This window comes from Staurois parvus, unplaced genomic scaffold (assembly GCF_062004578.1).
Source record: "Staurois parvus isolate SC_StPar_1 unplaced genomic scaffold, SC_StPar_1.0 ptg000377l, whole genome shotgun sequence".
NCBI lineage: Eukaryota > Metazoa > Chordata > Amphibia > Anura > Ranidae > Staurois > Staurois parvus.
In genome coordinates, this window is record NW_028318173.1 from 35,612 (window position 1) to 50,000 (window position 14,389).

Below are 14,389 nucleotides of genomic sequence, written 5' to 3' on the forward strand. Positions count from 1 at the left end.
TATATATATATATATATATATATATATATATATGTATGTATATGTGTATATATATATATATATATATGTATGTATGTATATGTGTGTATATATATATATATATATATATGTATATATATATATATATATATATATATATATATATATGTATGTATATGTGTGTGTGTATATATATATATATATATATATATGTATGTATATGTGTGTATATATATATATGTATATATATATATGTATATACTGTGTGTATATGTGTGTGTATATATATATATATATATATATATATATATATATATATATATATATATATATAATTTATTTGCTGTAGAATTAGAACAGTCTCTTGTATTGATTTATTTTACATATTTATTCTTTTCATTTTTTTTTTTATTTTATTATTTACTGCGATTTGGTTTTATTATTTAATTTTTTTTTTTAATTCTTATTTACTGTGCATACATTTTATTTTTTTCTTTTAATTTAAAAGGAAAAAAAATGGTATTATTTATTCTGTATTTATTCGCTGCTATGCTTTTAAATAAATATTTTATAGGTTTGTGTAGACTAATAATAGAAAAAAAAAATCACACTTTAAAAAAAAAAAAAAAAAAAATTTTTACAAGAATACTTTTTATACAACTATTATACAGACTCATGTTGCCAATACAGAACCATGTATGTCATGTTGTAACGGAGAAACGGAGCCAGTGCTGACACAGGAAACTAAAAAGAGGAACTGGGAGGATTGTGAAAAAAAAAAAAAAAATAAAGACAGAACACAGCAGAGTCTCAGTCTACATGGTGTCCTTTGCCTGCTAGAACCTCCAACAGACGGAGAATGGGGCCATGAGCTTCGGCGCCTAGGAAAGTCCCATGTGGTGCTGTAAGTAGAAGAACGATTTTCACGATTTAACTTTGGCACTCATCGATCTTTTCTGTCGCAGTGCTAAGATGGCAGATATACTGAGAGTAGATGTAGGTGATAGACGGGACCTTCACAGATCAGAGCTGCGGAGATCGTGGAAACTTCCGAAACGGCAACAAGTGTGGTAGAGCATAGAGTTGCGCTCAAACGTTCGCTTCCCCTGGCAAAAATCGTGACATTTTGGCGCTGATATTGAAAAATCTGACTGACCATGCAAATAAAACGATAGTGATCATGTAAAGCCGTTTTGTTGTTCGGCTCCTTTTTAAATCCTAACTATACCAGAAATCACCCAAATGCTCCGGATCAAAAGTCGTCTTTCCCCCCCGGAAAGGTTCGGCCTTGGTACAGACACATAAGGTGACGCACACGGTTACCATGGCAATTAAAAGGTTAATTTCCCGCATCTGGGGCTTTTAAAATTGCAGTTCATGTCTGTGTGTGAAGAGTCAACGCGTTGGTCAGCTCTCATGTGGAGGCGCTGAGCCGTGGGGAGCGGAAAAGAACCGTCAAAAGATCTGCCCTAACCTTGTTACGCAGGTCTTTTGACAGTTCTTTTCCTCTATGTGATGGTGTTGGGCAGGTGACAGGTACTCTTTATGGAGATAAAGAGTACCTGTCACCTGCCCACTGTGATCACATAGGAGAAAAAGAACTGTCAAAAGACCTGCGTAACAAGGTTAGGGCACTTTATAAAGATGGAAAAGGATGTAAAAAGATATCCAAAGCCTTGAATAGGCCGGTCAGTGCTGTTCAGTAATTTATTAAGAAGCGGAAAATTCCGGGATCTCAAGCAAAGGTCAGGCGGACCGAGCAAGAGAGAGAGAGAGAGTGAGAGTGCAACCGCAACCGGCAGAAGAACTGTCCGGGATACAAAGAAAAACCCCCCAAAGGGGACCTCAGGAGGAATACAGACTGCTCTGGGAAAGAGACGGTGCGGTTGTATCTCTCCCTCTTCTCTCCCCCTCTCTCTCCCTCTTTCCCCCCCCCTCTCTCTCTCTCTTTTTCTCCCCCCCCCCTCTCCCTCTCCTCCACCCCCTCTCTCTTTCTTTCTCTCCCCTCTCTCTGCTCTCTTCCTCCCTCTTCTCTCTCCCTCTCTCTTGTCTCTTCTCTCTCTCCCCCTCTCTTTCTTTCTCTCCCCCCCACGCTCTCTCTTTCTCCCTCTCCCCCTCTCTCTTTCTACCCCCCTCTCCCCCCCCACTCTCTCTCTTCTTTCTCTCCCTCTTTCTCTATTTCTCTCTCCCCCTCTTTCTCTCTTCTCTCTCCCCCTCTTTCTCTCTCCTCTCTCTCCCTCTTTATCCCCTCTCTCTCCCTCTTTCTCCTCTCTCTCCCCCATGCTCTCTCTCTTTCTCCCCTGCTCTCTTTCTCTCCCCGCGCTCTCCCTCTCCCCCTCTCTCTTTCTTTCTCTCCCGCTCTCTCTTCCCCCCTCTCTCTCCCCCCCCCCTCTTTCCCTCCCTCCCTCTTTCTCTCTTCTCTCTCTCCCTCTTTCTCCTCTCTCTCCCCCCATGCTCTCTCTCTCTCTCTTTTTCCCTCCACTCTCTTTCTCTCCCTCCTGCTCTCTCCCTCTCCCCCTCTCTCTTTCTTTCTCTCCCCCCCTCTCCCCCCACTCTCTCTCCCTCTTTCTCTCTTCTCCCTCTTCTCTCTCTTTCTTTCTTATCTCTCTTCTCCCTCTTTCTCTCTTCTTTCTGTCTTCTCCCTCTTTCTCTCTTCTTTCTGTCTTCTCCCTCTTTCTCTCTTCTTTCTGTCTTCTCCCTCTCTCCCTCTTTCTCCCTATCTCTCTCTCTCCCTCGTTCTCCCTCTCTCTCCCCCCCCTTTCTCCCTCTTTCTCTCTCTCTTTCTCCCCCCACTCTCTCTCATTTCATCTTTCTCTCTCCCTCTCTCTCTCCCCCTCTCTCTTCTTTCTCCCCCCCCCTTTTTCACCCCCTCTTTCTCTCTCCCTTCCCTCCCTCCCTCTCCCCCTCTCCCCCCTCCCCCCCTCTCTCTCTCTCCCTCCCTCCCCCCCTCTCTCTCTCTCCCTCCCTCCCTCTTCCTCCCTGCCCCCCACTCTCTCTCGTGCTCTCTCCCCCTCCCCCTCTTTATTTTTCTATCTTGTATGATCAGACTGGCATTATTCACCGGCTCATATATGGGGTTGATTTGTAGCCTTTCCCCCAGTGAAGATGTATGTACATCCGCTTTGCATGAAGGGGAGCAGAACGTGAATGTCAATCGGCAACATTCTCTGCTGTTCAAATGTCAATCATTGATTTAAAAAAAATGGAAAACACCGCATCTGGCCACTAGATGGAGCCGAGTATTATAGGAATTTTCTTAAAATGCAGATCTCCATGTAGGGACCAAATGTGGTATTTTTCCATTTTAAATCTATGATTTACATTCGAACAGCGCAGGGTTATAGCCTAAATTTGGCCTGGGCATCTAGGTATAATGCAGCCTAACTCAACCAGGGTGTAATAGTAAGGTATCATTTACACAAGCTTTGCCCTCTGAAGGGCAATCCACAGCGGATCGCTTTTCAGGCAGGCATTATGTCACCTACTCGCCCCCTGGTTTAACCCCTAAAAGCCTGCACCACTACACCACAACCGCGGGCATTGTACGCTGTCCTGGGGTGGTTGCGTTGCAGCCGTATTCACTTGCTTGGGTTGCGTTCAGGGGGGCGTGCAGTTCTGCCTGCCAAATGCGACGAGGGGATTAATTCCACACGAGCACTGTTTTTTTTTTACTTTCATGTACAGCTTACGGATGAAATTTTAGGGACTGGAGCTAAACTTCCATTTCCTTCAATGGTTCCCATCCCTCGTTAGCACTTCTGCTGGTGTTCAGTCATCTTCACTGGTCGGCGCGGGATGACGTCACTCATGCAAATGTGCAGGAGTCTTTATCTGGAGTTGTTATGTGGGCACACAGTGACAGTGCCGTTGCACATGCAGAGGAGGTTTGGACCCTCAAAACACATTGACTACTTTTTTTTGGATTGTACCCCTGACTTCTACTGGAATAAAGTTGTATTTGAACCTTTGAGCGGTGGTGTGGCGGTTCAATTCTTGTTACACACGGCAGAAGATGGTGAGCCGACAGGTAGGTGTATTTTAGGCAGACGTGATGCTGCATGTCTCTGGTGCATCAAGGAGTCTGCGGACACGCAATCTGTTCAAATGGGACTGAAATCTGATCTAAATCTGAACTCTGATCCTGTTGACTTTAACGGGATTTGCGTAAAAAAAAATTTAATTTGCAAATGTTTTGATGCATTTGCCAAAATGTGCACATTTTTGGTTGTACTTGCCAAAATGTGTAAAATTCTTGGTTGTGTTTGTAAAATGTGCAAATTTTTGGTTGTGTTTACCAAAATGTACCAGTTCTTGGATGTTTGCTAAAATGTGTAAAAAAAAAATGTATGTGTTTGCCAAAATGTGAAAATTTTTGGAAGCATTTACCAAAATGTGTAAAAATGTTTTATGTGTTTGCCAAAATATGCAAATTTTTGGTTGTGTTTACCAAAATGTACCAGTTCTTGGATGTTTGCTAAAATGTGTAAAAAAAAAATGTATGTGTTTGCCAAAATGTGAAAATTTTTGGAAGCATTTACCAAAATGTGTAAAAATGTTTTATGTGTTTGCCAAAATATGCAAATTTTTGGTTGTGTTTACCAAAATGTGCCAGTTCTTGGATGTTTGCCAAACTGTGTAAAAAAAAAAAAAAATTGTGCAAATTTTTGATTGTGTTTGCCAAAATGTGCCAATTTTTGGTTGTGTTTGCCAAAATGTGCAAATTTTTGGTTGTGTTTGCCAAAATGTGTAAAATTTTTGGTTGTGTTTGCCAAAATGTGCCAATTTTTGGTTGTGTTTACCAAAATGTGCCAGTTCTTGGATGTTTGCAAAAATGTGTAAAAAAAAAAAATTTGTGTTTGCCAAAATGTGCAAATTTTTGGTTGTGTTTGTCAAAATGTGTAAAATGTGGTTCCATTTGCCAAAATGTGTAAAATTTTTGGTTGCGTTTGCCAAAATGTGCACATTTTTGGTTGCGTTTGCCAAAATGGGTACAATTTTTGGATGTGTTTGCCAAATGTGTAAAATTTTTGGTTGTGTTTGCCAAAATGTGTAAAATGTTTGGTTGCGTTTGCCAAAATGTGTAAAATTTTTGGTTCCGTTTGCCAAAATGTGTAAAATTTTTGGTTGTATTTGCCAAAATGTGCACATTTTTGGTTGCGTTTGCCAAAATGTGCACATTTTTGGTTGCGTTTGCCAAAATGTGCACATTTTTGGTTGCGTTTGCCAAAATAAGTAAAATTTTTGGATGCGTTTGCCAAAATGTGTAAAATTTTTGGATGTGTTTGCCAAAATGTGTAAAATTATTGGTTGCATTTGCCAAAATGTGTAAACTGTTTGAATGTTTGCCAAAAATGTGTAAAATATTTGGTTGCGTTTGCCAAAATGTATAAAATTTTTGGTTGTGTTTGCCAAACCCAAGCAGATTCCCCAGCAGTAACTGAATTTGGAACTTGTTTAGACTGCGGTATGAGAGTCTCTAGTTGTACTTTAACATTCCGTATCACATTGTGTATTTTTTATTTTATATTAAAGGTTTAAATTGGGGAACGGTCTTGCCGGAGACTTTTCACCACCATGGCCTCTGCAGCGCATAGTATCCTGGAAAGTATTTTCCTAAAGCGATCTCAACAGAAGCGGAAAACGTCGCCCCTCAACTACAAGAAGAGGCTGTTTGTGCTCACCGAGACCAAGATCACCTATTATGAATATGACTTCGATAGAGGGGTAAGAGGCTTATTTTGGGGTTCCTCAACTAATAAATCCAATCGTCGGGGCCTGTATTACCGGCAAAATAATATCTAATCTTCTGTGGCCCCATTTGTCTTCATTAATGGAAGGTGGAGGGGGGGCTGACATGGCTGGCAGCAGTGATCCCTGCTGGATGTTCCTGGATTCCATGCAGGACCCCTAGGACCTTCACTCCCTCCAGGACTTCCAGAATTCCCAGTAAAGATGCTTTCTCCTCTGGCCAGATTTGTAAGCTCCATCCTTTAAAGTGGCTGGTACCCCAGAACTAAAGAGCTATAATACTTACCCTGCCTGGACCTGACTATTTTCCTGCCTGCCGCCTGCTTCGACCCCTGCCCGTGACCTGACTGCTCTCTTGCATTTGTCCTGCCTCTCATTTTGCTGGACCTGACCACTATCTTGTTTGCTTTGACCTCTGTCTGGACCTGAGTACTCTCTCTTGTTTGCCACCTACCTTGACCCCTAGCTGAACATGACTACTCTCTTACCTGCCACCTGCTTTGACTCTTGTCTGGTCCAGACTACTATCTTGTTTTCCACCTACCTTGACCCATGGCTGAACCTGGCTACTCTCTTACCTGCCACCTGCCTCGACCCCTGTCTGGACCTGACTACTCTCTTCTTTACCACCTGTCATGACCCCTGCATAGACCTGACTACTCTCTTCTGTACCACCAGTCATGACCCCTGCATAGACCTGACTACTCTCTTCTTTACCACCTGTCATGACCCCTGCATAGACCTGACTACTCTCTTCTTTACCACCTGTCATGACCCCTGCATAGACCTGACTACCCTCTTCTTTCCCACCTGTCATGACCCCTGCATAGACCTGACTACTGTCTTCTGTACCACCAGTCATGACTCCTGCGTGGACCTGATTACTCTCTTCTGTATCACCTGTCATGACTCCTGTCTGGACCTGACTACTTTCTTCTGTGCCACCTGTCATGACCCCTGGTTGGACCTAACTACTCTCTGCCACCTGTCATGACCCCTGTCTGAACCTGACTACTCTCTTCTTTATCGCCTGTCACGGCCCCTGCCTGGACTTGACTACTCTCTTCTTTGCCACCTGTCATGACCCCGGCCTGGACCTGACTACTCTCTTCTTTGCCACCTGTCATGACTCCTGCCTGGATATGACTACTTTTTTCTATGCCACCTGTCATGCCCCTTTGTGGACTTGACTTCTCTCTTCTTTTGCCACCTGTCATGACCCTTGGTTGGTCCTGACTACTCTCTTCTTTGCCACCTGTCATGACTCCTGCCTGGACCTGACTGCTCTCTTCTTTGCCACCTGTCATGACCCCTGCCTGGACTTAACTACTCTCTTCTTTGCCACCTGTCATGACCCCTGCCTGGACCTGACTACTCCCTGGTCTACCACATTGTGAATAGTCTCTGCGCCATAGCCCTTCTGATGCACTTGGCACCAGATTGCAGCTCAGAAAACCAGGAGCCACCAGAGGTTTATGGCCCATCTCCAGTACAAGGAGCTCTGGTGAAGACCAGCCGTGACTCCCAGGAACCCTCCAAGTCCGTTTGTCCTTCAGCTCAGCAGTGCACAAACGCAGTTGAATGCAGGAGGGCTTTGTGCAGCAAGTCCTACATAAAACAAATGAAACTTTATCTCTTCTGTGCCGCTAACTAAACTCCGGTCAGGTCCTGACTACAAGGGTGTCTTTTGGAGCCGTGACAGCTGTGAATGGTGCAATATTCTGAGTAAATTACCGAAGAACAAAGTGTCGGTGTTTGTAGAGGGAAGTACCAACTCGGGGAACTAACACTTAGATATTGGTGCTATAAATCTTAATATACAATATATATTTATTCTGGAAAAAAAAATTGAAAAGAAAAAAATTGGTACAAGAGATTTATTTAGTAATGGACCAAGGGGGAAAAAATACGGGAGCCTGAACAGTTCCAAAAAGTTCTTGTAAGAAGAAATAGTCCGTTCTGAATTAATAACAATCTTGGTACACTTGTAGCGTCACCTCAGAACAGGAGGAGGCTTGAGAAAGAAGCCTGGGCAGCTCCGAAACGCGTAGCCAGACCCCTTTTGCCCTCAGGCAACGTCTGACATCAGTTTCGGTCCAGCCCTGCACTCCACTGAGATCCCTAGCTTCCTGATCCCTGGTCCGGAGCCTGCTTTCGTGGTTTCTTCCACTTGGGCCAGTGACTGTTTCCTGGAATAGAGTCATCTCCCATATGGAAGAGAAATATATTTGCAATATATTTTAAAAATATTCTCCCCAAATATATTGACATATATTTAAATTACAGCTATTTTGCCCATATTCAATATATTTCAATAAATTAAATATATATATATATATATATATATATATATATATATATATATATATATATATATATATATATTCGAACCCCTCGTGTATCGCACTGTATTGTCATTGTGCTGTCTCATGTATTGTCTCCCATTGTAATGTACGGCGCTGAGCAAACTATTGGCACTATGTAAATACTGTATAATTATATATATATATATATATATATATATATATTATGTTGAAGTGCGTTTTTTATTACAAAATATATGACAAATATTTTTAAACATACATTTTCAAATATACAGTATGTCTTTAAAAATACAAATCTACATTTTTGGCATGCATTTACAAATATATGTAAAAATATATGTCAAAATGACATTTTTATACGTTATAAAAAATCAGAAGAATGTATTTAAAAAATATATATTTTAAAAAATATTTTACATATATTTTGTAATATATAAAATATGCATTTCAACATGAAAAAAAAATATATATATATATATCTCAAAATATATTGCATTTTTTATATATTACAAAATATATGAAAAATATATATTTTTTTAAATATATTCTTCAGATTTTTTTTTTTTTAACATCTAAAAAAGTAATTTTAACATATATTTTTGCATATATTTGTAAATGTAGATTTGTATTTTTAAAGAAACAGTATGTTTGAAAATTTATTTTTAAAACTATTTTTCATAAATTTTGGAAAAAAAACGCATTTCAACAATATATATATATATTGTTGAAATGCGTTTTTATTCCAAAATTTATGAAAAATATTTTTAAAAATAAATTTTTGTTAATTTTAAATTTTTATATATATATATATATATATACTGTATATATATATATATATATATATATATATGTATTTGGGAAGAATATTTTTAAAATATATTTCAAATATATTTTTCTTCCATGTGGGCTGCCATTCGTCCTCATGGGTGTGCTTCTGACAGGCGCCATATTTTGCTACCTTTTTTTGAGTGATTCATTTGTCTTTTTAGCAATAAAATCTTTCTAATGCTACACTTAGGTGGGCTGACCTCTGTTCTTTTCCATATATTTTTTCAACCAACCAAAAGAGTTGTATTTTTTTGTCCATCCAGTCCTGAGATTTTTACAGCTGTGCCACATGGCACAGTCCTGTGTGGAAGGGTAGATGATCTGATTTTGTTTTCTCTCCGGCAGTTAAGAAACACGTATATGCCTTGTCCCTCCTTTAGCTCTTGAGTGGACAGTGAAAGGAGAAGCAGCAGACTGAGCTCATTTTTCTGGTACCTTGCTCTCTCCTCCTGTCAGCATGTTCCTGGGTATTACAAGACTCCTTTTGCTGCTTCTTCCTCTTCCAATCCAAACTCTGATCTACAGAGACTGTAAAAGGCCGATATCAAGTCAAATCCAGGTGCTTAAACTGCTTGCCATTTACATGAGAGGTCCCCCATAACTTCAGGCGCCCCTCATCACATCAGAGGTTCCTCCATCACATCAGAGGTTCCCCCCTAATATTAGAGGCTCCCATCACATCAGAGGTCCTCCCATCACATTAGAGCCCCATTTCACATCAGAGGTCTCCCTTCATGTCAAGGGTCCTCCATCATATCAGGGTCACCCCTTTACATCAAAGGTTACCCTTTTTGTTAGAGGTCCCCACATCACATCAGAAGTCGCCCCTTCACATTAGAGCCCCCCATCACATCAGAGGTTCCCCCCTAATATTAGAGGCCCCCCATTACGTCAGAAATCCCCCCATCACATCTCCCTTTCACATCAGAGTCCCCGTTCACATCAGAGGTCCTCCCATCACATTAGAGCCCCATTTCACATCAGAGGTCTCCCTTCATGTTAAGGGTCCTCCATCACATCAGGGTCACCCCTTTACATCAAAGGTTACCCTTTTTGTCAGAGGTCCCCACATCACATCAGAGGTCTCCCCTTCACATCTGAGGTCCTCCTTATTGTCAGAGCCCCCCCCCCCAATCACATAAGAGGTCCTCCCATCACATAAGAGGTTACGCTATTACATCAGAGGTCTACCTTTCACATTAGAGCCTCCTTTCACAACAGAGGTCCTCCCATGACATCAGAGCCCCTCCCCCATCACTTCCGAAGCCCACATCACATCAGGGGCGTTACAATCGCCGTCAGATTTTCTGCCTTCTGTGTCCCATTGGGGAGATTTCCCTTCACTTCCTGCCCCACAGCCAAAACAGGAAGTGAGAGGAAATCCCTCCATAGGGAGGGGAATCCCCGGTTGTCACCAGTGTCCTCACCGAAAATTGTCCCCTACATCTTTGTTCAGGTAACAAGCCAAAATTGGGGCTTTCCTTTCGCTTTCAGCGACAAGAGGAGAGGGTGAATCTCTGTAACTGGGGCACAGAAAGCGTTGAAAACCTGGGAGGGCTTCTAATCCTTCTCCACTTTAATCTACAATAGAAAAAAAAAAGTTTTGCCTTTAGTTATACTTTAATACATGAGAAAGGTTCCCCAGAGCACTACGAGTAATGTACAGAGACCATACACTAGAGAAGCTTGTTTTGAAGCTCCCTTTGTCTGACAGAAACCTCTGACATATGTTTGATGGGAATGTAGTCACTGTCTGAACCTACTTTGACTTTTATTCTATTTTATTTTATTTGTATTTATTTATTTCAGGTACTTATATAGCACCATCAATTTACGCCGCACTTTACATATACAGTATATTGTACATTCACATCATCACTTATTTGAACATTAACTTCTTTTGGCACAAAAGGTGATCATACCTGAGTAATATAAAATGTGACTGAAACTACACCTGCTGGATACAAATTTTTTTTCTCCTGCCACTAGATGTCCTCATTCTGGAGACAAGCATCACTCAATTCACCTTTCTTGAGTCCGGGTCATACTGGACCTGCCTCCAGCCTGTGACTGGACAGTGAAAAGAGAAGACGAATAGTTTATATCCACCTAGCTCCTCCCCACTCAGTACAGAGCTCTCCTCCCAAGCCCCCAGTGCAGAGCTCTCCCCCCCAACCACACCCCTGCCAGTGCAGAGCTCTCCCCCCCAACCACACCCCCGCCAGTACAGAGCTCTCACCCCAACCCCCCGCTACTGCAGAGATCTCCACCCAACTCCTCTCTACCCAGTACAGAGCTCTCCTCCCAAGCCCCCAGTGCAGAGCTCTCCCCCCCAACCACACCCCTGCCAGTGCAGAGCTCTCCCCCTCAACCACACCCCTGCCAGTACAGAGCTCTCACCCCAACCCCCCGCTACTGCAGAGATCTCCACCCAACTCCTCTCTACCCAGTACAGAGCTCTCCACCCAACTCCTCCCCACCTAGTACAGAGCTCCGCCCCAGCCCCCCCAGTTCAGAGCTCTCACAACAGCCCCCCCCCCGCTAATGCAAAGTTCTCTGCCCAACTCCTCTCTACCCAGTACAGAGCTCTCCACCCAACTCCTCCCCACCTACTACAGAGCTCTCACCCCAACCTCCCAGTACAGAGCTCTCCCTCTCTCCCCCCAACCACCCCCACCCCCTACCGTCAGTACAGAGCTCTCCACCTAGTGCAGAGCTCTCACCCCAACCTCCCAGTACAGAGTTCGCCCCCTCTCCCCCCAACCACCCCCACCCCCTCCGGCCAGTACAGAGCTCCCCATTCAGTGCAGAGCTCTCCACCCAACTCCTCTCTATCCAGTACAGAGCTCACCACCCAACTCCTCCCCACAAAGTACAGAGCTCTCCTCTCCAGTACAGAGATTTCCCCCATCCCCATGCCCAGTACAAACCTCTCTACTAAACTCCTCCCCACCCAATACAGAGCGAGCTCCCCCCAACCCCTCTCCCAGTCTACCAGTGCAGAGCTCTCCAACCCCCACCACCCCAGTACAGAGCTCTCCACCCAAATCCTTCCCACCCAGTACAGAACTGTCCCCCCAGCCCATCCCCACCCCAGTACAGAGCTCATCTCCCCAACCATCCAGTACAGAGCTGTACTCCCAAGTCGTCTTCACCTAGTACAGAGCTCTCCCCCCAGCCCCTCTCACAGTACAGAGATTTCTCCCATCACCCTCCCCAGTACAGGGCTCATCCCCCCACCTCCCAGTACAGCGCTCATCCCCCCAACCCCCCCCAGTACAGAGCTCTCCAACCAACTCCTTCCCCCACTACAGAGCTCTCCCCCCAGCTCCCCAATACAGAGCTCTTCTCCCTCAGTACAGAGCTCTCCCCCCAGCTCTCCAGTACAGAGCTCTTCTCCCTCAGTACAAAGCTCTCCCCCCAGATCCCTAGTACAGAGCTCTCCACCCCACGAGTGCATACTCATCATTTCAGTGGGTGCTGACTCAGAGGGTCCCTTCATCAAAGGCGAAGGAACTCTCCCCCTAACCCCCCAGTACAGAGCTCTCACTCCTATTTCCCTCATTACAGAGCTCATCTCACTGAGCATATCGTCACTCTGCTCTCTTCTGTATCCAGCATGCTTCTTGTCAGCACATACACTGATTGGTTCCTTATGCCGCTTCTTCCTCTCAAACTCCAGCCTTGCCATCCAGGTTTGTTTCAGTTTGACATGCCAGTCCTAAGGTAAACCCACAGCTGCCACTGCAATATAAAGTGAAAAGTAATTTGCAAGGCAAAACAAAAGAGCACAGACAAATATTCAATTCAGTCATAAACAAATGTGTGCCATGAAAAGGCCTATTATTACAATATCATTTTCATTACGGTAACCTATGAGTGCAATGTAGAGTTCGATTATTACAATGTAATTTTAATCATGTGGCCAAAATGTACCTAATACCAGGTACACATGAAGGATTTGCATCTTTGAACAAGGTGGGTATTGAGCTTTAGGTCATAAGAGCTGTGTGACAACAGGAACAGCTCTTTATTTTACAAAATCTGTGGGCTCCTCCATGGTGGCCATCTAGGAAGGTAGACAACCACCTAGGGGTGATCGTCAGAACTTCATTATCATTTACAGTTTATATCATTAAACATGAATTATAAATTAATTAAAAATTGTAATTGTAGCAAACCTTCAAAGAGGCCCTATCACAAGTATGCATTGTTCCAATGAGTGCAGACTGAAAGGGTCCCTTTGTCATTAACCCAATCCCCCAGTACAGAGCACTCCCTCCAGTTTTCACCCTTACAGAGCTCTCCCCTCAACCTCCCCATTACAGAGCTCTCTACCTAACTCCCCCCACCCAGTACAGAGTTCTCCCCCCAGCCCCTCTCCCAATAGAGAGCCCCTTCTGAACCCCCTCCTTAGTACACAGCTCTCCAGCCAACTCCCCCCACCCATTACAGAGCTCTCCCCCCAGTCCCACTTCCAGTACAGAGCTCTTCCCCAACCTCCTCTCCAGTACAGAGCTTGCCCCTCAGCCCCCCCAATACAGAACTCTCCACCTAACTCCCTCCCACCCAATACAGAGATCTCCCCCCCGCCCCTCTCCCAATACTAAGCTCTCTCCAAACCCTCTCTCCAATATAGAGCCCCCCCCACAAATCCCCATTACTGAGTTCTCCCCTAACTCCTCCTCACCCACCCAGTCCAGAGCTCCCCCCGTCCCTCTTCCAGTACAGAGCTCTTCCTCAACCTCCTCCCCAGTACAGAAGTCTCCACCTAACTCCCTGGAATGGAGTACCACTATGTTCTGGCCAAAGCAAGTCTTGGGTCAATTCTAAAAAATAAGTCACTTGCAAACAGGACAAGAAGGACACTTAGCAGCAGGAAATTAGTCGCGTCCATAATCAACATAGAACAACATTTGGAAATAAATATATTTTTTGTACTCCAAAAAGTCAGAATGAATGTTCTTCAAAAGAAACAGCCTACAAAGCAATGTGGGAAAAAGAAGATATCCTTCTGAAACAAACAAGAAGCCTAACTAACATCAGACCACAAGCTGGAGAAGATGGGGGTTCTTCTCACATTGGGATATAAATTCTGTCAATGTCTTCATTCTTCCAGAATATCAAGAAAGGATATGATTTGTAATAGTAACTGAAAGTGCTGGAACTGATTTTTTTTGGCATAGGAGCTTCAATTTTGAAACTCCTCCTCATTTCCTACCTTTACACAGGCTATCCCTCCTTTAATCTATCATGAATGCTGCTTCCAGACTCATTCACCTTACTAACTGCTAGGGAAAACCCTCCCCGGGGCAGACATGGGGCTAGTTTGTCCTCTATAATTTTTAAAGCTGGAGGAGCCTGAGGCAGAGGATGATGGGAAAAGGCCACCCCTGGTATACAATGTGTCAGCCTGTAGCCTTAGGATGTGAATTCTTCAGGGTAGGCCTCTAACAGGCTCAGGTGGAAAACATACTCATGGGGGACCTACGGTGAAGGCAATGGAAGAT

At 43.6% G+C, this 14,389-nt stretch overlaps 1 protein-coding gene across 1 annotated transcript in view; it reads left to right on the forward strand.

Annotated features, from left to right (window-relative positions):
* Positions 1-779: 779 nt before the first annotated feature.
* The window catches only part of BTK (Bruton tyrosine kinase), a 70,868-nt gene continuing 57,258 nt past the window's right edge, over positions 780-14,389 (forward strand). The window contains exons 1-2 of the mRNA XM_089685511.1: positions 780-883; positions 5,512-5,703. Coding sequence (XP_089541637.1) covers positions 5,554-5,703 — 150 coding nt within the window. The 5' untranslated portion in view covers positions 780-883; positions 5,512-5,553. The remainder of the gene's footprint in view (positions 884-5,511; positions 5,704-14,389) is intronic.